This window comes from Heptranchias perlo, chromosome 25 (genome assembly GCF_035084215.1).
Source record: "Heptranchias perlo isolate sHepPer1 chromosome 25, sHepPer1.hap1, whole genome shotgun sequence".
Classification (NCBI taxonomy): domain Eukaryota; kingdom Metazoa; phylum Chordata; class Chondrichthyes; order Hexanchiformes; family Hexanchidae; genus Heptranchias; species Heptranchias perlo.
The window spans coordinates 46,000,693-46,025,777 of record NC_090349.1 but is presented as its reverse complement, the minus strand read 5'-3'; the positions used below and the strand labels follow the sequence as shown (position 1 = coordinate 46,025,777).

At 45.8% G+C, this 25,085-nt stretch overlaps 1 protein-coding gene across 2 annotated transcripts; it reads left to right on the top strand.

Annotated features, from left to right (window-relative positions):
- The first annotated feature begins 78 nt into the window (after positions 1-78).
- zgc:113436 (uncharacterized protein LOC503528 homolog) lies at positions 79-23,867 on the top strand. Of its 2 annotated transcripts, none has more exons than XM_068006208.1 (8): positions 79-485; positions 11,395-11,588; positions 12,214-12,325; positions 12,425-12,563; positions 15,371-15,425; positions 17,662-17,919; positions 19,307-19,423; positions 22,693-23,867. In XM_068006208.1, exons 1-8 carry the CDS (start codon positions 257-259, stop codon positions 22,891-22,893), a joined length of 1,305 nt encoding a protein of 434 aa, XP_067862309.1. In that variant the 5' UTR covers positions 79-256; the 3' UTR covers positions 22,894-23,867. The 2 variants fall into 2 exon arrangements, with proteins under 2 accessions (XP_067862309.1, XP_067862310.1); XM_068006209.1 differs by lacking the exon at positions 79-485 and adding an exon at positions 5,313-5,854.
- The last annotated feature ends 1,218 nt before the right edge of the window (positions 23,868-25,085 follow it).

Here is a 25,085-nt window from a genome sequence, read left to right as displayed (position 1 = left end):
TCCGCGCCGCAGCCGCTCCGCCGGCCCCCGGGGTCCTGGACAAAGGTTCCGCCCGCGCCTCCCGGCCTTCTCTTCACGCCAACCCGCCGGCTGGAACACCCCGAGGATCGCCGAGCGCCGCGGGGCCGCTGTGCGGGGTGAGGCCCCCGGTCGGATCCCGTCCCTCCCCCCCCCCCCGGCGGCCGCTGCTCTACCCGGAGGGGGAGTTTATTCAGCCGGGCCTGGGCTGAAGGGCCCGTCCGCCCTTCTTGCTGAAATGGCCGACGGCAAACGCAGCGTCGCCACCCAGACCGAGCGGGGCCGCCCGGCTCACCCCGGCCCCGGGCTCGGTCTAGGCCCAAAAGCCGGCGCCCCGCCCCGGCCCGACGCGGTGGATCGGTACCGGCACGTCTACAAGTATCTGTCGAAAGGCGCCTATTCCAAGGCCCTGAGTCCGCTGCAGAAACGGAGCCTGAGGAGATACGCGGCCAACTTCGCGGTGGAAGGTGAGCGCCGTCCGGGGCGGGGGGGGGCAGAAACCCCGGGGCCCGGAACCGACCTGGGGGGGCGAGGCTCTCCCGGGAGCGGGCGGGCACACAGCGTCCACTTCCTGTCACACTCGTGTCACACCCACTTCCTGTCACACCCACTTCCTGTCACACTTTGTTGCGAACACCCTCCTATCGGAGCAATGCCACGGGAGGTGCCAGCGCGCTGTCATTGTTTATCACTGAACGTAAAGTTTCGTTCAGTTAACACAAGTTTTGTGAGGATTTAAATCTTTTTCTGGGAATTAGTGAAAACAAAAAACTCCAAGTCGGCTCTTTTACATCGTGAGAGGTTCTTGGTCTTTTTTTTTCAGTAGTTTTCAGGACTCGTCGATGTGTTGAATGTTTCTTCGCCTCCTTTTCTCTCCCGTCTCCCCTCACGTCTCCTCCGAGCTCACCTTGACCACGAGACCCACCTCCTGCTCCCTCGACCCAATTCCCACCAAACTGCTGACCGCCCAACTCTTCCTTTCCGGGACCCCCCGTGTTTGCTGATATTGTTACCGGTTCCTTCTCTTCAGGTACCGTCCCCCCCTCCCCTTCAAATCCGCCGTCATCACCTCCCGCCTCAAAAAAGCCATCCTTCCCCCCCCCCCCGTCCTTGGAAACTACCGCCCCATCTCCAACCTCCCTTTCCTCTCTAAAGTTCTTCAACGTGTTGTCGCCTCCCAAATCCGTGCCCGTCTTTCCCACAGCTCCGTGTTTGAATCCCTCCAATCGGATTTCCGCCCCTGCCACAGTCTCCCTCTCTCTCCTCCTTTAATTCGCTCCAGAAAACTTGTCTCTTTCACCAAGCTTTCAGTCACCTGCCCTAATGTCTCCTCCTTTGGCTCTGTGTCATTTTTTTTTGTCTGATTACGCTCCGGTGAAGGGCCTCGGGTCGTTTTACCATGTTGAAGGCGCTATAGAAATGCAAGTTGTTGTTGTTGAATGTGTTACGGGCTCCCTGAAATAAAACAGATAATGTCAGAAATACACCGATCTGTCCGCATTTGTAAACAGTGGAAGTACGCTAAGGTTTTCCGGTGTAGCTACTTGGGTAGAACTCAAGCACCTTGTATAACAGGGACTATAACAGACCTTCTACTGCCTCACTAAAATGATACCAGGGATGAAAGACCAGTTGCGATGAGAGACTAGAGAAACTGGGGCTCTTTACTTGAGAGAAAGGCTAAAAGAGCTCTGATGGAGGTGTTAAAAATGATGAGAGGTTTTGATAAAGTAGATCTGTTTTTCTGTATAAATGCTGTCCGATTCAACTCTGAGCTAAGTTTCCGACTTCATATCCACTCCATCACAAAGACCGCCTACTTCCACATCCGTAACATCGCCGGTCTCCGCTCCTGCCTCAGCTCATCTGCTGCCGAAACCCCCATCCATGCTTTCGTTACCTCTAGACTCAACTATTCCAATGCCCTCTTGTCCGGCCTCCCACCTTGCATCCTCCGTAAACTTCAGCTCATCCAAAACTCTGCGGCCAGTACCCTAACTCGCACCAAGTTCCATTCACCCATCACCCCCGTGCTCACTGACCCAGACCAGCAACACCTCAATTTTAAAATTCTCACCCTTGTTTTCAAATCCCTCTATGTCCTCACCCCTCCCTATCTCTGTGACCTCCTCCAGCCCTACAAACCCTCCACCCCCCAGCTCTCCGTTCCTTTGACACTGGCCTCTTGTACATTCCATCATCCCTATACCCCACAGTTGGCAGCCTTGAGGTAACTACACCCCTTCTCTGGAGCACCATCCCTAAACCCCTCCCTCTCTCTCCTTTTTTAAGACCCTCCTTAAAACCCACTCTTTTAGTCTTAACCCTAACCCTCCTAATATCTCCTTTGGTGCAGAATCAATTTTTTCCCCTTATGTCTCTGTGAAGCACCTTGGGATGTTTTTCTATCTGAAACACAATGTGCAAGTGCAGAGTTTATTTCCCCTTCAGATAGGATCTGACCAAGGCTCTGTACGACTGCTATATTCAAATAGGGACACAAAACAGCCACAGGCAACTACAGATCCATTTGTCTCTGTGTAAAATAATGGAACTGATTATCAAGAGTATATTTGAGGGTTATCTATTATAATAACCTAGTAGACAGCAATCAGTATCGATTTAGAAGGGGCAGATCCTGCCTGACCAACCTCCTCAACATCAAAGTGACAACACAGGTGGACTGTGGGATTCAGGGAATAGATAAGATACTTACTGATGGGTAGAAAACAATCGATAGTCCTGAGAGGAGATATGTCGGGTCGGGGTGGGGGGGGGTGGGGGGAGTACAGTGGATACCCCAGGGCTCACTGTTGGGACCCCTACTGTTTCTAATTTACATAAATGACCTAGATTCAGAAACTCGATGCAAAGTAGTGAAATTTGCAGATGATGCCAGACTAGGAGGGGCAGTGGAATCGGAAGAGGAAGCTCAGAAACTACAGAATGAGTTGGACAAAATACGTAAGTGGGCAGAAAAATGACCAATGAAATTTAATACCGTGCTGCACATAGGAAGAAAGAATGAGCAGCACACATAGCCCATGAATGGCCACAGATGAAGTTGAAAGAGATCTGGTTCTTAGTAGATGCGACTCTCAACATGTCCAACCAATCCAGAGTAGCAATCAACAAACCTGATCAGATGTTGAACTACATAATCAAAACAGTAGAATGCAAGTCAGAGGAAGTGGAGACCGAACTGTGCTCAGGTCACAATGTACCTTGCGTTCAGTTCTAGTCAGTGGGAAAGAGGGAAGAGGCTCAAGTATTGGAGGCAGTGCAGCGAGGAGGCAGATCCTTAATGTTCAAGATCTGCCTTATGAGGAAAGATTGGAGAAACTTGCTTTTGTCAACCTGGAAAGGGTTGGAATGGAGGCGTCTGAGAGGGAATCTTACAGAGGTATATAAGATAGTTAGGGATTTGGAAAAGTTAAATCTTCCTTTCAGTTATATTGAGAGGAAGACTAGGATACAGGTTTAAACTAGTAAAAGATAAATTTAGGACTGATAGGAATTTTTTCTCTTACACAGAGTTATCAACACTTGGAATAGACTTCCAGCTAGAATCCATCCATCCATTGTGTTCTGCCCTAAAGCAGGACCGAACTCAAGTCTCTCACGTGACATTCTTGAGCTACTTACTAGGGAAGAGTAGCTGAGGTGGTTTCCCATTGCCTTCCTCGCGATTTTTATCTTCAGATTACCATCTTCTAAGCGTGTTTTAAGTCAGACTGAAGAGCCCTCCCTACCCTTTACGATGGGGATCCACCCACATCTATCCTGGTGGAGCAGGCTCGAGGGGCCATATGGCCTACTCCTGCTCCTATTTCTTATGTTCTTATCCCCGCTGGATATGAATCCAGTAATCAGAGCAGGTGCTCCGATCTCCAAGGCTGTCCGGATTGGGGCCTGAACCCAGTCCTTCCCAGCAAGAGTACTACCAGAGCCAGTGGTCACTACATCTCCAGAAGGAGTGGAGGCAAAAACCCTGGGATCGTTTTATAAACAATTGGATGCTGCAATGGGGAGACTTGAAGTTCTTTGTGAGTGGATGAAGTAAGAAGGGTCAAACAATCTCCCTAATCTGTAATTATCTTATGATCTCAACTTGGGCATGAAATTCATTCTAAATTCACTTTGTGATTTTATTCAGATACTGGGACTGATCACCAGTATGGCTCACAGTGAGTTGGAGATTATGGAAGGCAATTGTAAGAGATGGAGAGAAGCAGTGAAATTAACTGTGGTAATGTGTTCTTTGATTGAAAGTAACAGGAGAGAGGTTTTTAAAATTATGAAAACACTGTAGATTTGGATATGTGGAATGGGGAGCGATAGGACTAGAATGCATTCCTGCAAAATATATAGTCAGGAGAGATACCCAGATGTATTTTCAATATCAGACGTGATCACTCAATGTGATAAATATGGGTATGTTACAGCGTTTAACTGCAGTTTATACAAAGTTTAGAGACTGGGTTGAATTTCTTAATTGACAAGTAAAAATGTCAGCTTGGCTCAATTCGTAGAATCTTTTTGCTCCGAGTGAGAAGGTGATGGGTTGAAATCTCACTCCAGGTCAGTACAGAGGGGGGGCTGCACTCTCCAGTGCCATCTTTCAGATGAGACCTTAAAACATGGTCATCTCTTCCTATTTGAAGAGCTGTAAAGAGTCGCACAACACCAGGTTATAGTCCAACAGCTTTATTTGAAATCACGAGCTTTCAGAGCTTTGCTCCTTCGTCAGGTGAAGTGAAGAGATGCATAAAGGCACAGCATATATAGTCAGAGAACAATGCCTGGTGATTACAGATAATCTTTCTAACTGCCCGTTATCACACCTCGGCAGAGAGATAATCACAGCAACGAAAGGAGTGAATGGTGCTCAGACAGGTTAGTCAGGGAAACATTACATCCAAGAATACTGAGGTGGGGAGTTTTTCTAGTGTCCTGGACAACATTCCTCCTTCTACCAACACAATGAGAAAACAGATTATCCGGTCATCGTGTTATTTATTCTCGGGATGTGGGTGAGACGGGCAAGGCTGCATTTAACGCCCATCCTCAGTCGCTGCTTCTCCGTGAACCGTCGCACTCTCTCAATTCCAGGATGTTGACCCAGCCATCACGCCCTTTAGTTGGGATCTTGCTGTGTGCGAATTGGCGGCCGGGGATTTCCCACTTAACAAACAGTGACTGGCCTGGCGGACCAGTCTGGGACGTGGACGTGAAAGACGCTAAATAAATGCAAAAGTCTCTCTTGACCGATGATATTTTTCTTGAAAGGCTCGGAGCTCGGGTCGGGCCCGCGATCCTCCTGCGGGTCCGGGGCTCGGGTCGGGCCCGCGATCCTCCTGCGGGCCCCGGGGCTCGGGTCGGGCCTGCGATCCTCCTGCGGGTCCGGGGCTCGGGTCGGGCCCGCGATCCTCCTGCGGGGTCCGGGACTCGGGTCGGGCCTCACCGCCCTGTGGAGGCCCGGTTACCGTGGCGACGCCTGACTCAGGCACTTCCGGTCTGTGTAACCATGAAATGTGCCCGGGCACTTCCGGTCCGTTGAAATGGAGTCCGGACTTCGCCAAGGAAGGAATTAAATTACCGCGTTCACTGAACGGCGGCGGAAGAGCCGCGAGTTTAGCGGGGCCTCTCCGCCCGCCCGCCCGCCCGGGGCCCGGGTTTACCGGCAGCGCCGCGGCCTTTACTCCCGTCATGGCCGAGCCGGGGAATAAATTCTGCGACATCCACGGGTACCTGTCTGAAGGCCGCTTCCCCGCCACCTTCTGCCCGGCCAAGAAGAAGAACCTCAAGCGGTACGCGCAGAAATTCATGCTGGAAGGTAGGTGGGTGGGTCCGGCCCGGGCAGGGCCCGAGTCCCGGGGCCCGAGGGGGTGAAGGTGGGACCCAAGTAATGGAGACCCGGGGGGGGGGGGGAGGAGGAGAAGAGCCGGGGGCCCGGGAATGTCTCCGGCTCCGGCCCGGGAGACGGCCCATAACCCCGGGGTCTCCCCCACACTTTACTCCCTGGATTCGGAGGCCTCCGCCTGTCGATTTATTGGACCCGCACCGTGAGCTGGAGTCTCCGGGGGCCTCTCGCCTCACGGCCGCCGGGTGATCAGACCCTGGGCCTCGCAATATTCTCACTGTGAGCCCGGGCTGTGAAACCACCGCTCCGGGTCCCCCGACTACCATCAGCTCCTCGTCCCACAGGCTCGGTATCAGTGGGTGCCGGAGCTGCAGGTCCGGAGAAGGTGAACACACGGAATCAACCCGGTAAATCCGTCCAGGAGGAGGTCAGAACCACACAGACAACAAAAGTTATCTTCCTGACAACAAAAGTACCAACTTTACAACTTTGGGTGGTTGTTTGGACATTTTGCAGATTCTGGGACAAAACAGAGTCTTTAATCGAACCTTTCCTGTGTTCCTAATAACAACCTGCATTTATATAGCGCCTTTAACATAGTAAAATGTCCCGAGCGATTATAAGACAAAATTTGACACGAGCCACGGTCAGGAGACATTAGGACAGGTGACCGAAAGCTTGCTTCTTATTACATTGAATTTTTTTTTTTTTCTTGCCCGTTTTCTCCTCCTCTCCGGAATGGCGTTGACTCCTTGGCCAAGTGAAGTGCCAGGAATGCTCAGTATTCTGCACATGGCCAGGTTTTACATGTGACCCTGGTGGGTGGGTTTGGCCAGCTATTCGACTGTAGGGGTACAGCCTGATCCCGTGCTCGCCTATAAAACAGCAACGTACTTTTCCAGGGAGTCCTTTAGATGGGAGTCAGGAGGATGTTTTTGTTGTTCTGTTCCCTAACTCGGGGAAACTGAAGCTGCCCTCGCTGTAGTCAGCTAACTCACACAGACCACTTGCTGCAGTTTGGGATTATCCACAACATCTTTACTCATAAATGGTTTGATAATTTATTTTCCATAAGCAGACAAATCTCCTATGAACTGAAACCCGAACCTTTATTCATTCCTGTGTTTGGGTTAGTGCAGCCCTCACTCACCTGACGAAGGAGGAAAGCTTGTGATTTTCAAATAAAACTGTTGGACTATAACCTGGTGTTGTAAGATTCCTTACATTTGTCCACCCCAGTCCATCACCGGCATCTCCACATCATCGGTCTAACAGCAGTGCCTAATGACAGTAAATTGCTTACTGGAGACCACACGGGGGATTCCCACCAGATTCTCCCCTCAGCTCTCAAGGTAGGAAATACCACACCAATAGACCACTGCGTACAGGCTAAAACTACTTTCATATTTATTTTCAGATAAAACAATGCACAGAAGCTGAATGAAATGGGCAAAATACTAAACCTCACAATGTGATTATATAATTAGAGAGCTAGAATCAGCCCAGGGCTAACTTACCCTCTTCAAAAAGGTGCCACTTACCTTTATTTGGCACCACTGGAGCCTTCTCTGGCCTTGGTACATATTCCGCAGTCCGTTGCGATGAGCAATTAAACGTTGAATACCTGAGCCTCACAAGCTCATGGACCCTGATATAATTTCAGTAGTTCTGCTGATCACTGAAAAATGCTCCAGTCTTAGAAATGCAGTTTAATCTTTTTAAAACTTGAATGTTCTCAACTTTGGCCATTTAGAAAAGAAGTTGGGTTGCAAACCATTTGCTAAATATATTTCTCGGTGGCTGTTTGTTTTATTCAACAGTTAGTAGTTTGGTAAAATTTGGTCTTTGTTTTAATCTTTGTTGAACCCTAGACTCGGCAATAGTGGTAGCTTTTGTACTTCTCGTGTGCCTGATGAAGACCAATTTTTTTTTAATAGTCGGCTATCTGATGTGCTCAAAAGCTATCATAGAAAATTTACGGCACAGAAGGAGGCCATTCGGCCCATCATGTCCGCGCTGGCCGAAAATGAGTCACCCAGTTTAATCCCACTTTCCAGCACTTGGTCTGTAGCCCTGCAGGTCAAGGCTCTTCAGGTGCACATTCAGGTACTTTTTAAATGAGTTGAGGGTTTCTGCCTCTACCACCCTCTCAGGCAGTGAGTTCCAGACTCCCACCACCCTCTGGGTGAAAAATATTTTCCTCAGCTCCCCTCTAATCCTTCTACCAATTACTTTAAATCTATGCCCCCTGGTTATTGACCTCTCTGCTAAGGGAAATAGGTCCTCCCTATCCACTCTATCTAGGCCCCTCAGAATTTTATATACCTCAATTAAATCACCCCTCAGCTCCTCTTCCAAAGAAAACAACCCCAGCTTATCCAATCTTTCCTCATGGCTAAAATTCTCCAGTCCTGGCAACATCCTCGTAAATCTCCTCTGCACCCTCTCTGGAACAATTACATCCTTCCTGTAATGTGACCAGAACTGTACTCAGTACTCAAGCTGTGGCCTAAACAGTGTTTTATACAGTTCTAGCATAACCTCCCTGCTCTTATATTCTATGCCTCAGCTAATAAAGGGAAGTATTCTATATGCCTTCTTAACCATCTTATCTACCTGTCCTGCTACCTTCAGGGATCTGTGGACATGCACTCCAAGGTCCCTCACTTCCTCTACACCTCTCAGTATCCTCCCATTTATTGTGTACTCTCTTGCCTTTTTTTGCCCTCCCCGAATGTATTACCTCACACTTCTCTGGATTGAATTCCATTTGCGACTTATCTGCCCACCTGACCAGTCCATTGATATCTTCCTGCAGTCTACAGCTTTCCTGCTCACTATCCACTACATGGCCAATTTTTGTATTATCTGCAAACTTCTTAATCATGCCCCCTACATTTAAGTCCAAATCATTAATATATATCACAAAAAGCAAGGGACCTAGAACTGAGCCCTGCGGAACCCCACTGGAAACAGCCTTCCAGTTACGAAAACACCTATCGACCATTACCCTTTGCTTCCTGCCACTGAGCCAATTTTGGATCCACTTTCCCTTGGATCCCATGGGCTTGTACTTTTTTGACCAGTCTGCCACGTGGGACCTTGTCAGAATCCACGTAGACTACGTCAAACGCGTCACTCTGATTCGCCCCTCCGTGTTACCTCCTCAAAAAATTCAATCAAGTTAGTCAGACACGACCTTCCCTTAACAAATCCGCACTGATTGTCTTTGATTAACGAGTGTCTTTCTAAATGACGATTTATTCCATCTCTCAGAATTGATTCCAATAATTTGCCCACCACTGAGGTTAGACTGACTGGCCTGTAATTACTCGGTCTATCCCTCGCTCCCTTTTTAAACAACGGAACAACTTTAGCAATCCTCCAGTCCTCCGGCACCACGCCTGTATCCAGGGAGGATTGGAAAATGATGGTCAGAGCCTCCTCTATTTCCTCCCTTGCTTCTCTTAACAGCCTGGGATACATTTCATCCGGGCCTGGCGATTTATCTACTTTCAAAGACCGCATGGCGCTATCTCTGTGTGTAGGAGTCTCCAAACCAAACCACTGAGGAAGCTTAATCCACATTTTCTCTGTGCTCACTGTAAGGACACATCCAGTTTATCTAAATCTAGAGATTAGCGAGAGTCAGGGTTTAAGAACTTGGGGACGGTAGTGTAGTGGTTATAATACAGGGCTAGTAATCCAGAGGCATGGATTAATAGTCCAGAAACCATGAGTTCAAATCCCACCATGTGCATTTTGAGAATTTGAATTCAGTTTCAAAAATCTGGAAATAAAAAGCTGGTATTATTAAAAGAGAGAAAGAATAATAAAAACAGGAAATGCTGGAAACACTCAGTGGGTCAGGCAGCATCTGTGGAGAGAGCAACAGAGTTAACATTTCAGGTCGATGAATCTAGTGAGAGGGTTGTCCTATGATTAATTAATCTCAATCAATCTAGTGAACCTTTTTTGCACCATCTCTAAGGCAAGTATATCCTTCCTTAGATGAGATCAAAACTGTACACAGTACTCCAGGTGAGGTCTCACTAAAGCCCTGTACAATTGTAGTAAGACTTCCTTACTCTTGTACTCCAACCCCCTTGCAATAAAGGCCAACATGCCATTTGCTTTCCTAATTGCTTGCTGCACCTGCATATTAATTTTTTGTGTTTCTTGTACGAGGACACCCAAGTCTCTCTGAACACCAACATTTAATAGTTTCTCACCATTTAAAAAATATTCTGTTTTTCTATTCTTCCTACCGAAGTGAATAACCTCACATTTCCCCACATTATACTCCATCTGCCACCTTCTTACCCACTCACTTAACCTTTCTATATCCCTTTGCAGACTCTTTGTGTCCTCCTCACAGCTTACTTTCCCACCTAGCTTTGTATCGTCAGCAAACTTGGATACATTACACTCGGTCCCTTCATCTAAATCATAAATATAGATTGTAAATAGCTGAGGCCCAAGCACTGATCCTTGCGGCACCCCACTAGTTACAGCCTGACAACCTGAGAATGACCCGTTTATCCCTACTCTCTTTTCTGTCCTTTAACCAATCCTCTATCCATGCTAATATATTACCCACAACCCCATGAACCCTTACCTTGAGTAACAACCTTTTATGTGGCACCTTATTGAATGCCTTTTGAAAATCCAAATATACTATATCCACTGGTTCACCTTTATCTTCCCTGCAAGTTACACCCTCAAAAAACTCTAATAAATTTGTCAAACACCATTTTCCTTTCATAAAACCATGTTGACTCTGCCTAATCATATGATTTTCTAGGTGTCTTGTTACCACTTCCTTAAAAATGGATTCCAGCATTTTCCCAACGGCTGATGTCAGGCTAACTGGCCTGTAGTTCCGTGTTTTCTCTCTCCCTCCCTTCTTGAATAGTGGGGTAACGTTTACTACCTTCCAGTCCACTGAGACCGTTCCAGAATCTAGAGAATTTTGGAAGATCACAACCAATGCATCCGCTATCTCAGCGGCCACCTTTTAGAACCCTAGGATGTAGGCCATCAGGTCTAGGGGATTTGTCGGCTTTTAGTCCCATTAGTTTGTCCAGTACCTTTTCTCTAGTGATATTAATTGTTTTAAGTTCCTCACTCTCATTTACCCCTTGGTTCCCCACTATTTTTGGTATTTTTTTGTGTCTTCTACTGTGAAGACAGATACAAAATATTTGTTTAACGCATCTGCTATTTCCTTATTCCTCATTATAATTTCTCCTGTCTCAGCCTCCAAGAGACCAACGTTTACTTTTTCTACTTCCTTTTTACATACTTGTAGAAGCTCGTACAATCCGTTTTAAAATTTCTTGCTAGTTTACTTTCACTTTCTATTTTTTTCCCTTTTTATCAATTTTTAGTCATCCTTTGTTGGTTTCTAAAACTCTCCCAATCCCCAGGCTTATTACTCTTCTTGGCAGCATTAAAGTCCTCTTCTTTCAATCTAAATACTCTCCTTGTGATGTGTGTTGTGTTATTTTAAGGTGGCTGTTTGTACTATGTGGGGCCAAAGAAGGACGAGAAGAGAGAAGTGGTGGCGGATCGCGAGAAACGGCGGCAAATATTCCTGGAATGTCATTTCTCTGATATCGGCTGTCACCTGGGACAGAAAAAGACAGTGCACAGGATTCAATGCCGATACTATTGGCTGGGGATAGTAAAGGATGTGGTAGACTGGGTAAGGAAGAAACCTTAAAAAAAAAAGTCAACAAATATGACAAGTTTTTTTTAATTAAGTTAACTTTGTAGAATCTTATAGCACAGAAGGAGGCCATTCGGCCCATTGTGCCTATGCCGGCTCTTTGAAAAAGTTATCCAATTAGTCCTACTCCCCCATCTCTTTCCCCATAGCCCTGCAAATTTTTCCCCTTGAAGTATTTATCCAATTCCCTTTTGAAAGTTATTATTGAATCTGCTTCCACCGCCCTTTCAGGCAGTGAATTCCAGATTAACAACAATTAACAACTCGCTGCTTTAAAAAATTTCTCCCCATCTCCTCTCTGATTCTTTTGCCAATTATCTTAAATCTGTGTCTTGTGGTCACCCACCCTCCTGCCACTGGAAACAGTTTCTCCTTATTTACTCTATCAGAACCCCTCATGATTTTGAACCCCTCTATCAAATCTCCCCTTAACCTTCTCTGCTTTAAGGAGGACAACCCCAGCTTCTCCAATCTCTCCACATAACTTTGTGTAACAACCTTTATAGTTTAAAGAGTTTTTACCTAACGTGACGATGTTTAATTGCTGGTTGAAAAGTGATTTTCTGAAGGATTGTTTCTCGTTTTTGTATTGAAACTGTAGATTAAAATGTGCGACACCTGCCAGCGAGCTGAGCAGTACAAGAATATGTCTCGCAAATTCCGACCCTTGAAAGTGACGAGACCGTGGGAAATTCTAGGGTTCGACCTCATCGGTGATGCAGCTTTTCAGTCGTGAATTGTTTTCTAATTTTTGGTTCATACATTTTTTTTAAAAAAAAACACAAAAACTGAGCGTATTTCTGGTCTCCTAGGTCCTTTCCCAGAAACCACCCGAGGAAATACCTACATACTGACGGTCACGGACTATTTCACTAAGTGGGTCGAAGCTATTCCAATACAGAAGAAAGATGCTTTGTCAGTAGCTAGGGGATTGGCTGCTACCTTTTACAGGTACACACTTTAAAATGTACTGGCCTGTTTTGCCTTTTTCTAGCGTTCTGGATAACAGTTCATAGAATGATACAGCCCAGGAAGCCATTCGACCCATCGTGTCTCTGCTAGCACTTTGAAAGAGCTATCCAATTAGTCCCACTCCCTCTGCTCTTTCCCCATAGCCCTGCACATTTTTCCTTTTCAAATATTTATCCAATTCCCTTTTGAAAGTTACTGTAGAATCTGCTTCCACCGCCCTTTCAGGCAGCGCATTCCAGATCACAACAACCCGCTGCGTTTAAAAAAAAAATTCTCCTCATTTCCCCCCTGGATTTTTTGCCAGTCACCTTAAATCTGTGCCCTCTGGTCATTGACCCTCCTGCCACTGGAAACAGTTTCTCCCTATCTACTTTATCGGAAGCCATTATGATTTTGAACACCTCTGATAAATCTCCCCTTAACCTTCTCTGCTCTAAAGAGAACAATCCCAATTTCTCTCGTCTTGCCATAGTTTTTTTTAATAAAAGGGATAAATTTCTTCTTATCAGTAGGAATGGGTGAAACTCTACTCTTTAGAGCAGGCGTGTTCAAGTTCCGTAGCTCACATGGAAACCCCGGGGTCACGTATAATGTTCCAGTTGATTTTCAGATATTTTGAGTTGCAAATGCTGCTCTCGAGGTTGTGGTTTAGGATTTATTTATCAGTGAGGTGACGCTTGCTAGAAACTGCCCTTTCCAAAACCTCCAGTCCCACAAAACTCAAAACAGGACAAAGTAGCGGGTCAGAAGTCTAAGTGTCATAGAGTCACAGAGTTATACAGCACGGATAGAGGCCCTTCGGCCCATCGTGTCCGCGCCGGCCATCAAGCCCAGTCTAATCTAATCCCATATTCCAGCATTTGGTCCGTAGCCTTGTATGCTATGGCATTTCAAGTGCTCATCCAAATGCTTCTTGAATGTTGTGAGGGTTCCTGCCTCCACAACCCTCTCAGGCAGTGAGTTCCAGACTCCAACCACCCTATGGGTGAAAAAGTTCTTTCTCAAATCCCCTCTAAACCTCCCGCCTTTTACCTTGAATCTATGCCCCCTTGTTATAGAACCCTCAACGAAGGGAAAAAGCTCCTTAGTATCCATCCTATCTGTGCCCCTCATAATTTTGTACACCTCAATCATGTCCCCCCTCAGCCTCCTCTGCTCCAAGGAAAACAAACCCAATCTTCCCAGTCTCTCTTCATAGCTGAAGCGCTCCAGCCCTGGTAACATCCTGGTGAATCTCCTCTGCACCCTCTCCAAAGCGATCACATCCTTCCTGTAGTGCGGCGACCAGAACTGCACACAGTACTCCAGCTGTGGCCTAACCAGTGTTTATACAGCTCCATCATAACCTCCTTGCTCTTATATTCTATGCCTCAGCTAATAAAGGCAAGTATCCCATATGCCTTCTTTACCACCTTATCTATCTGTTCCGCCGCCTTCAGGGATCTGTGAACTTGCACACCAAGATCCCTCTGACCCTCTGTCTTGCCTAGGGTCCTCCCATTCAATGTGTATTCCCTTGCCGTTAGTCCCTCCAAAGTGCATCACCTCGCACTTTTCCGGGTTAAATTCCATTTGCCACTGTTCCGCCCATCTGACCAACCCATCTATATCGTCCTGCAGACTGAGGCTATCCTCCTCGCTATTTATCACCCTACCAATTTTTGTATCATCAGCGAACTTACTGATCATACCTTTTACATTCATATCCAAGTCATTAATGTAGACCACAAACAGCAAGGGACCCAGCACCGATCCCTGTGGTACCCCACTGGCCACAGGCTTCCAGTCACAAAAACAACCTTCGACCATCACCCTCTGCCTTCTGCCACTAAGCCAGTTTTGTATCCAAAGTGCCAAGGCACCCTGGATTCCATGGGCTCGTACCTTCTTGACCAGTCTCCTGTGGGGGACTTTATCGAAGGCCTTACTGAAATCCATGTATACCACATCCACTGCGTTACCCTCATCCACACGCCTAGTCACCCCCTCAAAAAATTCAATCAAATTAGTCAGACATGATCTTCCCTTGACAAAGCCATGTTGACCATCCCTGATTAATCCTTGCTTCTCCAAGTGGAGACTAATTTTGTCCTTCAGAATTTTTTCCAATAATTTTCCTACCACTGATGTTAGGCTCACTGGCCTGTAGTTCCCCGGTTTTTCCCTACTCCCCTTCTTGAATAATGGTACTACATTAGCGGTTCTCCAGTCCTCTGGCACATCCCCTGTGGCCAGAGAGGTTCTGAATATATGTGTTTGAGCCCCCGCAATCTCCTCCTTTGCCTCACACAGTAAATTGGATGGAGTTCCCTCGGCTTCATGGAACGAATTGCTGGGGCTTGAGAGCTGGAAATGGTCCACGGGGCCATTGCTGGTTCACCCTCTGCTTTAGAGGTTCAAACATTAACCTTTAGCAGTGCGAATGCTGTCACTGTGTTTGTTTTTAAGCCCCTCTCACAGATTGCACCTTAAAAGATGTTTGTCTGATTTGTGTTATTTGTAGTTCAAATTTGCCATGGATTTTTTTTTCAGAAATGGTTAACATTAGCACTCTGACATCAGTGAAGACAGTTCAGTTATGTGCATCCTCCCTGTGGGCGTGTGCAGCGATTGGTGTAACTGGACCGTGATTGTAACTGCTCACAAGAAACACCTTTCCATTCTACAATATCTGTTCCTAAATCTAAGACTTGTGTTGATTAAGTGATGCTGTTTGATTGGACCATTCTCTTTTATCTCTACATCACTTGATTATTAGCCTCATGAATGTTATTTATTTGACACAGGTTTGGGGCTTCAAAAGACATATTCTCCAATGAAAGCAGAGTATTTTGTGATGAGGTAATGGGCATTTTCAGCCTGTCATATGGGTACTATGCGTGTGTGTGTTTAGTAAGTGTGTGTGAACTGGATGCAAACTGCAAACTTGTTAAAATCTGCAATCAGTCAGTATAACTACATTTTTGAAATTACTAAGTTCGAAGTACTTACCCTGGTTTGGCAATATGTGAATATACAGTCACCTTCTCCCATCCAGTGCTGCTGTTAAGTTTCAAAGGGATTGTCCATGTAAAAAGTGAGTGGCATATTTTGTTCTTGTATTTCACGCCTATAATTGTACATGATGTTGGCTAATTTAAAAAACAAATAGTACAAGAAAAAAAGAACTTGCATTTATATAGCGTCTTTCACGTCCTTGGACGTCCCAAAGTGCTTGACATTCAATGAAGTACTTTTGAAGTGTAGTCACTGTTGTAATGTAGGGAAACACAGCAGCAATTTGTGCACAGCAAGATCCCACAAACAGCAATGAAATAAATGACCAGATAATCTGTTTTTAGTGGTATTGGTAGAGTGATAAATGTCAGCCATGTCACTGGAAGAGCTCCCCTGTTCTTCTTCGAATCATCCCATGGGATCTTTTTACATTCATCTAAACAGGCAGAGTGGGCCTCGGTTGAACGTCTCATCTGAAAGACAGCACGTCTGACGATGCAGCACTCCCTCAGTGCGGCACTGAAGTATCACTCTAGACTGTGCTCCAGTCATGCAGTGATGTTCTGAACCCGTAACCTGACTAAAAGGTGGATGTGCTGCCTACCACTGAGTCAAGCTGACAAGTAAAATACTTTTTAAAATATTGACAAGGCATGAATATGGAGGTTGTGCCAGGGGACTGCACAGTTACCAATGTAACACCTCTGTTCAAGAAGGGAGATAGGGAAAAACCAGGTAACTGTGGACCAGTCAGCTTAATATTAGAAGTGAATAGCTTTCTAAAGGCCACAATATAGGATACATTAGTACTCGGCTAGAAAGACATAAGGCAATTAAGGACAGCCAGCAAGGGGTTTGTAAAAGGCAAGTTGTGTCTGATTTTTTTTGAGGTAATAATGGAGTGTATTGTTAAAGGGAATGCAGTGGATGTTGTGTATATGGATTGATAAAGTGCTACATAGGAGGCTCATTGATAAAATTAAGAGGAACGATGTCAAAGGGAAAACGGCAGCATGAGTAGGAAGTTTGATTACAGGGGAGAAAATAGAGAGCTGTGGTTAATGGATGTTTTTTAGGCTGGAGGGATGTAAACAATTATGTCCCCCAGGGGTCAGGATTGGGGGCCATTGCGCTCTCTCTATCTAATCTATCTATCTATCGATCTATCTATCTCTCGATCTATCTATCTCTCATTATATATCATATAGGGCACAATACAAACGTGTGCAACCATACCAAATAATTAACTGTGAACAGGACTGTAAGCAACGTAAGGACGGGTTAATAGATTGGCCAGATAGATATCAGATGGGATTTAATGCGCAGAAATATGTAGTGATGTATATTGGGAGGAAGAATAAGGAGGAGAGACGTACACTGAATAGTAAAACTTTAAAAGGGGTAAAGGAACGGAGAGACTTGGGGGTTCATATACACAAATCTTTAAAAGTGGGATCAAGTTAGGATCCTAGACCCTGTGAATAGAGTAACAGAAGCAAAAAGATAATGCTGAATCATTGGCCAGGCTAGTTAGAGCATTGTGCTGATAGGGTGAGATGAAGTAGGGAGGGAGGAGGCTCGTGTGGAGTATAAACACTGACATAGACCAGTTGGGCCGAATGGCCTGTTTCTGTGCTGTACAGTCTCTGTAATTACACTGAGCGATGTGATGGTTAAATTCTCCAGTGTGACATTACGAGTTAATAATTGGAAGATCTCCCCATGCATTAAGTTGCTATTTTTTTTTTGACTGCCCTCTTGCTCCCGTGTGGATTCATTACACATCCCACACCTCATCAGTTTGTGGGCCCGACATCAGATTTACCGACAGGTGTCCTTCAATCCAGCCTAGTTTTCCCAGTCTTGAATTCGAGGAGTGAAAAAAAACTCCCTGGTGTCTGGTTTTTCATTGAGCAGTTTTGTGCATATTTCACAGAACAATTTTTTGTTGAAATATTCTCATTTTTATCCTTGGCACATTTTTCAGTGTCTGGATTGTTTAATGGCGATGTGTCCAGAGTAGAGTTTGTGCTTTTCCAGGGCTGCATTCTAAGCTCTTGCTTCTGCCTCTTTTTTTTAGGTGAGCAAAAATCTGTTTGAAGGATGGAACATTAATCACAAAGTGACTCCTGCTGAACACCTGCAGCACACGGGTCTCGATGACAGAACCAACGAAATATTGAAAGGGGCTATTAGAAATGCAGTGAATTCCAAGCAGAGAAACTGGGATGACTGCCTAGATCCCATCTTGTTTGAATTTCGGACGTCAGTAAATTCAAGTACTAAGTTCACACCCTTTTTCCTGCTCTACAATCGAGAAGCAAGATTGTCTTCTGAGGTATGATTGCAGTCTGCTGCTGTTCTTCGGTTACAATGAAGACAATGTAGGTTATTGATGAGTTATTTATACGTGGTGTTACACAATATATTTTTGGTTGGTGAACTCGACTAGGTGTTTGCCCTGAAATGTTAACCCGACAATCCTCTCCCTCCCAAAAGCTGCGTGACCTGCTGAGTGTTTCTAACATTTTCTGTTTTTTATTCCACACGGGATTTGTTTTTGAAAAGGTAAATGTGGAGCGGCCGTTTGATGCAGTGGGTTAAATTGCTATTGCTGGATGTAATTTGTACTCTGACAGAACAGGGCAGGAGGGAGAAAGTGGAGAATCTGCGCCTGAGACTATCGAGAATTAGTCTCCACTCCGTTCCCAGTACAAGGCTGCCTGTAAGTCTCTCTCCCAAGTAGGGCTTGATAAACTGCCCTGAGTACCAGAACCTAGGGGCTACCAGAAAACAAGGAGGCACCAAATCCTTGGCCAGTTTTCAAGAAAAGCACTTGCAATTCACAAACATGAGCCAGGAGTGGCTGTGTGTGAAGTTAAAGTGTGTCTAAATTAATAATAAACCCAGTAAGTGTTTATTTAAACAATCAGCTTTTAGGAATTATAACCTTTTAAATATCATTCTCAAAGCCAAGTGCATAAAAAAGCAGTCTGTAGTGTCACAAATTGTGTCAGACTGATTACTGCCTTCCAATTCAATGGGATATTCTGATTTATGAGGATCTCATCAATGTTAGAAGTGAGAAAAAAACCTTTTCTGAAGTTTAGTTAATGTTTTTTTTGGGAGTTCTGCTGTGACATAAATCTAAATTCAGTTTTCATGTCCTTAGTTTCCTTGATTTACCCCCCAATTTTGAGAGCCTTTCTCCACAAGTTTAAACTCTTATTCCTGGCTTCATTCTCGTGAATCTTCACTGTGATCTTTCTGTGACTAGTAATATCGTTCCTATAATGGGATACCTGCACTGCATGGAATGCAGCAACTGTGGTCTAACCATTGTACTGTATAATCGTTAATGAGCGTGAGGGAAATGGACAAAGTATGATCTAAAGATTACAAAGAACTAAAACTTTATCCCCAAACTACTACTGTACTAAACTAAATGGCCACCGAGAGGATAAACACCAGTGTGGACTGTTTGGGTCAGACGGCCTCTTCCTGTGTCCTATTCTGAGTTTACTTTAACAGCCAGTTTATTGTTTAAAAAATTCAGAATATTCACCTGAACTTAGGTCACGAGTTTTAATAACACTGCCTGTCTTTATTAATGCACAGTCCTAACAAATAACCCATAGCTGGGAGCTATAGTTACTTTACGATCATGTTTTATATTTGTAGTAGATTTAAGCACCAAAACTGGATAAATATTTGTGTGTTTTCAGGGAGAGTTTGAAATTGCACACGCGTACAGATTGCCAGAAACCTGTGCCATCAAATCTGAAAGCATCGACGAGTTCACCAGTTCTGTGAGTGAGCAGCAAAATACAGTGAAAGAAATGGTGAGTGGCAACAAACCTCAACATCTCATCCACCTGGGGGGAGCCGCAGAATAGGTGATTTATTTCTGATGAGGTTTGCCGGTTTTGATGGTGGGTATCAGTTGGTAAGGGCCTCTTTCATTGGACTCTGGTGGGGGGGGGGGGGGGAGCCTGAATTTTGAGTCCAGCGTAGGTCATCGATCCAACCAGGGGATGGTCATGGATATTTGCAGGGTTGGTGAGCAGAGCGAAAGTGAGCGAATTGTGTTGAGGCAACATCACAGTTCCAATCTGCGAGTCTTTCATACAACAACAACTTGCATTTATATAGTGCCTTTAACGTAGTAAAATGTCCCAGGGCGCTTCACAGGAGCGATTATCAAACAAAATTTGACACCGAGCCACATAAGGAGATATTAGGACAGGTGACCAAAAGCTTGGTCAAAGAGGTAGGTTTTAAGAAGCGTCTTAAAGGAGGAGAGAGAGGCGGAGAGGTTCAGGGAGGGAATTCCAGAGCTTAGGGCCCAGGCAGCTGAAGGCACGGCCGCCAATGTTGGAGTGCTTAAACTGGAGAATTGGAGAAGCGCAGAGATCTCAGAGGGTTGTAGGGCTGGAGGGGGTTACAGAGATAGGGAGGGGTGAGGACTTGAGGGATTTGAAAACAAGGGTGAGAATTTTAAAATCGAGGTGTTCCCGGACCGGGAGCCAATGTAGGTCAGCGAGCACAGGGGGTGATGGGTGAACGGGACTTGGTGCGAGTTAGGATACGGGCAGCAGAGTTTTGGATGAGCTCAAGTTTATGGAGGGTGGAAGATGGGAGGCCGGGCAGGAGAGAATTGGAATAGTCCAGTCTGGAGGTAACAAAGGCATGGATGAGGGTTTCAGCAGCAGATGAGCTGAGGCCGGGGCAGAGACGAGCGATGTTACTGAATTGGAAGTAGGCGGTCTTGGTGATGGAGTGGATGTGTGGTCAGAAGCTCATCTTGGGGTCATATAGGACGCCACAGTTATGAAGGGTCTGGTTCAGCCTCACACAATGACCAGGGAGAAGAACGGAGTTTGCAACTCCACCTGTCACAGATGCATCTGTCCATGACAGTATTGGTAGGAGTGACCACCACACAGTCCTTATGGAGACAAAGTCCCGTCTTCGCACTGAGGACACCATCCAACGTGCTGTGTGGCACTACCACCGTGCTAAATGGATAGATTCAGAACAGATCTAGCAGCTCAAAACTGGGCATCCATGAGACCCTGTGGGCCATCAGCAGCAGCAGAATTGTATTCCAGCACAATCTGTAACCTCATGGCCCGGCATATTCCTCACTTTACCATTACCAACAAGCCAGGGGATCAACCCTGGTTCAATGAGGAGTGTAGAAGAGCATGCCAGGAGCAGCACCAGGCGTACCTAAAAATGAGGTGCCAACCGGGTGAAGCTGCAACTCAGGACTACATGCATGCTAAACAGCGGAAGCAACATGCTATAGACAAGGCTAAGCGATTCCACAACCAACGGATCAGATCAAAGCTCTGCAGTCCTGCCACATCCAGTCGTGAATGGTGGTGGACAATTAAACAACTAACGGGAGGAGGAGGCTCTGTAAACATCCCTATCCTCAATGATGGCAGAGTCCAGCACGTGAATGCAAAAGACAAGGCTGAAGCGTTTGCAACCATCTTCAGCCAGAAGTGCCGAGTGGATGATCCATCTCTGCCTCCTCCCGATATCCCCACCATCACAGAAGCCAGTCTTCAGCCAATTCGATTCACTCCATGTGATATCAAGAAACGGCTGAGTGCACTGGATACAGCAAAGGCTATGGGCCCCGACAACATCCCGGCTGTAGTGCTGAAGCCTTGTGCTCCAGAACTAGCCGCACCTCTAGCCAAACTGTTCCAGTACAGCTACAACACTGGCATCTACCTGACAATGTGGAAAATTGCCCAGGTATGTCCTGTCCACAAAAAGCAGGACAAATCCAATCCGGCCAATTACCACCCCATCAGTCTACTCTCAATCATCAGCAAAGTGATGGAAGGTGTCGTCGACAGTGCTATCAAGCGGCACTTACTCACCAATAACCTGCTCACCAGTGCTCAGTTTGGGTTCCGCCAGGACCACTCGGCTCCAGACCTCATTACAGCCCTGGTCCAAACATGGACAAAAGAGCTGAATTCCAGAGGTGAGGTCTTCGACAGCATCTTCCAAATTCGCGACCTCTACCACCTAGAAGGACAAGAGCAGCAGGCACATGAGAACAACCTGCACGTTCCCCTCCAAGTCACACACCATCCCGACTTGGAAATATATCACCGTTCCTTCATCGTCGCTGGGTCAAAATCCTGGAACTCCCTTCCTAACAGCACTGTGGGAGAACCTTCACCACACAGACTGCAGCGTTTCAAGGCAGCTCACCACCACCTTCTCAAGGGCAATTAGGGATGGGCAATAAATGCCGGCCTCGCCAGCAAAGCCCACATCCCATGAACTAATTTTTTTAAAATGTGGACCGAAGACAATGGCTTCAGTCTTCCCAGTATTTAGTTGGAGGAAATTTCTGCTCATCCAGTACTGGATGTCTGACAAGCAGTGTAACAAATGAGAGACAGTGGAGAGCGTGGGAGATGGTGGTGAGGTAGAGCTGCGTGTCGTCAGCGTCCATGTGGAATCTGATGTTTTGTTTTAGGGTGATGTCACCAAGGGCCGGATGTAGATAAGAAATAGGAATTGTGGTGGAATCAATGTTCTAATTTCTCTCTCGTTTGAGGCTTAATTAGTCTTGTACTCGAGAGAAAGTGTCACTTCAGGAGCTAACTTGTGTGACTTACACAAGGAGGCTACGTGGAGTAATCGACAGGAACGACCTGCAGTTTGGCGGGGCTGTACGTACATCAGCAATTCTCGGGTCAAACAAATTCTACCTGTGTGGATTTCATGGTGACTTTGATTCAAAAACTTCAAAACACGTTGATGGTTTTCTGTGTATGTCAGACGCACGGCCGACTGAAACTCTGATTTAATGCAACCTTCCCACCCTCTCCCTCTCCCGCCGTTCAGTAAACAAATGAACCTACACGCAGGTTCCAAAATATGCCTACGTTTGAAGACCAACACATTAGCTGTCTGCTGAACTTCAACACAACTTGTATCTCAGTTTGAAATCTGCTTAAAAGGCTTTTTAAAAAATTGAATTTCCCCGCTGACTCTGAGGTGGTTTTATGTTGGAAAGACAAAGGGCGAAAGAATTGTTGGAGGCCCTGCTGACAGTTGTGCTTTACCTCTTTAGGTGATCGCTAACATAGCTGCAGCACACAAACGGGAGAAGAAGAACACGAAGAGGAAAGCCAGGAAAGGAATTAATTTCATCGCTGGTGAGGAGGTGTTTCCAGGGAGCACCAATCCAACAACTAAAAAGCACAAGAAAAGCCACTTTCTTTCTTTTCAAATTGAAACGACTTTGTCCTCTGAGCACAGTGTGACTGTGTGACGTTGCTTTTCAGTGATTTATAATAACTCCCGAGGAACTGAAGAGAGAAAATGTTGAAATGAGTACTCGGAATTTCATCCCCAACAATGGCGTAGGCAGCAGTGGAGAAACCAGGGCAGTGATCCCCGGACCGAGTTCCTGGTACTGAGCAGTCCGACTGCTAACAGTGAAAGCGGTTCATTCAATCTGATCAAAAAAAACCTGGTCAGAATTACTTGGTACAAACGTGACATTAACTCTTCCATTGTTAGTGCTGAATTTGATTTACAACTTGTACCATGTAATTATCTAACACCTACTGAAATTAATCACAGTAAAATTATGATGTGAACTATAAAAAGTGGTTTAGTAAATTTACAGATTTATATGTGGTAATCTCTTCAGAAACTGAACTGATCTAATAACTTAGTTTAAAAAAAACAGCGCTGAAATCTGACCTTCATCCTGAAAGTGCTGAGATCCACATTAACGACTGGACATCGTCCCATCCTGTTTCGCTGTGGGACAAGTACAGCTAAAAGATCTTTAAGGATATCAGGGAGATTGAATGGGCTGTTCGTTTAGAAATGGATATTTATTTAATTGTGGGCACCTCTAACTGAGCAACGTTAGTGCTGGAGATTGACTTTGTCCCAGTGTCCGCATCAAGCACTCCAGGTTATCTGTAGGACAGCAGGTGCAGAGTCGAGTCCCTCTACACTGTCCCAGCCTCAGACAGGTGCTCCTACTGCACCAGTGTGACATTTCTATTTCCTACACTGACTACCCTGAGACCCCTCTGAGTGAATTAGAAGCAGCTTTAGAGCAGAGTTGTATAATACATTAGTCACATGTGGCTAATTGATTAGTACATTTCTAAAAACGAGTCATAGACGCATTCCTTGGGCCTGTGATCTCAATACTCATATTCGCACAGCATATGCATGTGATCTTTAACCTTTTGTGTGTTTGTTGATTAAATGGTAAGATGTAAAGCAGAGTGTGTGAGTGTTTTTTGATCGTGGTGTGTGTTTTATTACCTTGGTTGCTGAATGGTGATAGATGTTTGTTCAGTAAATATCCACGTGTGAAGTACATTTACCTGGATTGTGTGCAAGGCATTTTCGACTTAAATTAGTGCATGTGGCTATAGCGGTGTCACCGTAGCAACACCTGTGGCTGGTCAGCGATTCTATTGGGCAGCACTGCTTTAGACTGATGTCCACAAGGAACTGCCCAAACTTCTTTCATTCAGGACCGATTCAGCCAACAGACAGAGGGGACTGAACCCAGATCTCAGAGACAACTGCACCATTCAGTAACAATAATTGTTGATCGGACAGGAAAAGACCGGCCACTCCATTCAGCCTGTCCTATCCTGGCATGGTGTAACTCCTGCACACCATCTCCCCCCGCCATCCCCCATTCGCTCACCCACACAGCCATCCAAACTCCAGGGAGAGACAAAACCCCCCCAGAAAACACTCGGGGACATTCCTCTCTGGCCCCTAAAGATGATCAAACAAATTCTGGGGGAGGAGACACGGGGCGACTGGGGGAGGGACACAGGGTACTCGGAGGCACACATTTCCCATGATCCACCTACCTTCGATGGGCAGATACCATCACCTAAAATCAACCCTGATGTACCAGTCGCTGCCTTTACTGTGCTAATCACATGGCGTTCCTTATTCAGCTGGGTGAGGGCTAACAATCTAGAATTGGTAAAGTTTTTTGCCATCTGTAGTGAGGGAGGGGAAAGAGAAATCAACAGTCAGAAAATCAGGGAAACTACTTTTAACTATTGCTGCAGGCACGGTGAGAGTGAGCGGTGCATTTTAATGAGCTCCATCAGGCGATAGCAGATACTGTGCATTGGGCTCAGGATATGGAATAATCCAAAGTTTAATCAGAGTTTTATAATCGCTAACCCTGCAGTATGGAATTTTCTCTTTCCTATTATAATTTAAACATTTCATCTGGGAACTGAATATTCAATAAAATAAATTAAGGAACGCTACTGGGAGCTTTCCAAGTATTGGAGCATTAGACATACTGTGCATTGTACGTCGGTAAGTGTCACTGGAAGAGTGGTAAGTGTGTCGATTAGAGTCTCTTTCTTGTTCCTGTTCATTACCCAGCCCACTACAAAAGCAGAGAAGTTGTGCCCTGCTGCCTGGCTGTGTGTGAACAGTCGCTTGTGTTGGGAATAA

Coding starts and splice junctions, on each gene's coding strand:
- zgc:113436 (XM_068006209.1), top strand. CDS start 5,551: ATGTGCCCGGGCACTTCCGGTCCGTTGAAATGGAGTCCGGACTTCGCC. Junction 12,326..12,424: donor TCTAGGGTTCGACCTCATCG/GTGATGCAGCTT, acceptor CTGGTCTCCTAG/GTCCTTTCCCAGAAACCACC. Junction 17,920..19,306: donor AAGCAAGATTGTCTTCTGAG/GTATGATTGCAG, acceptor GTGTGTTTTCAG/GGAGAGTTTGAAATTGCACA.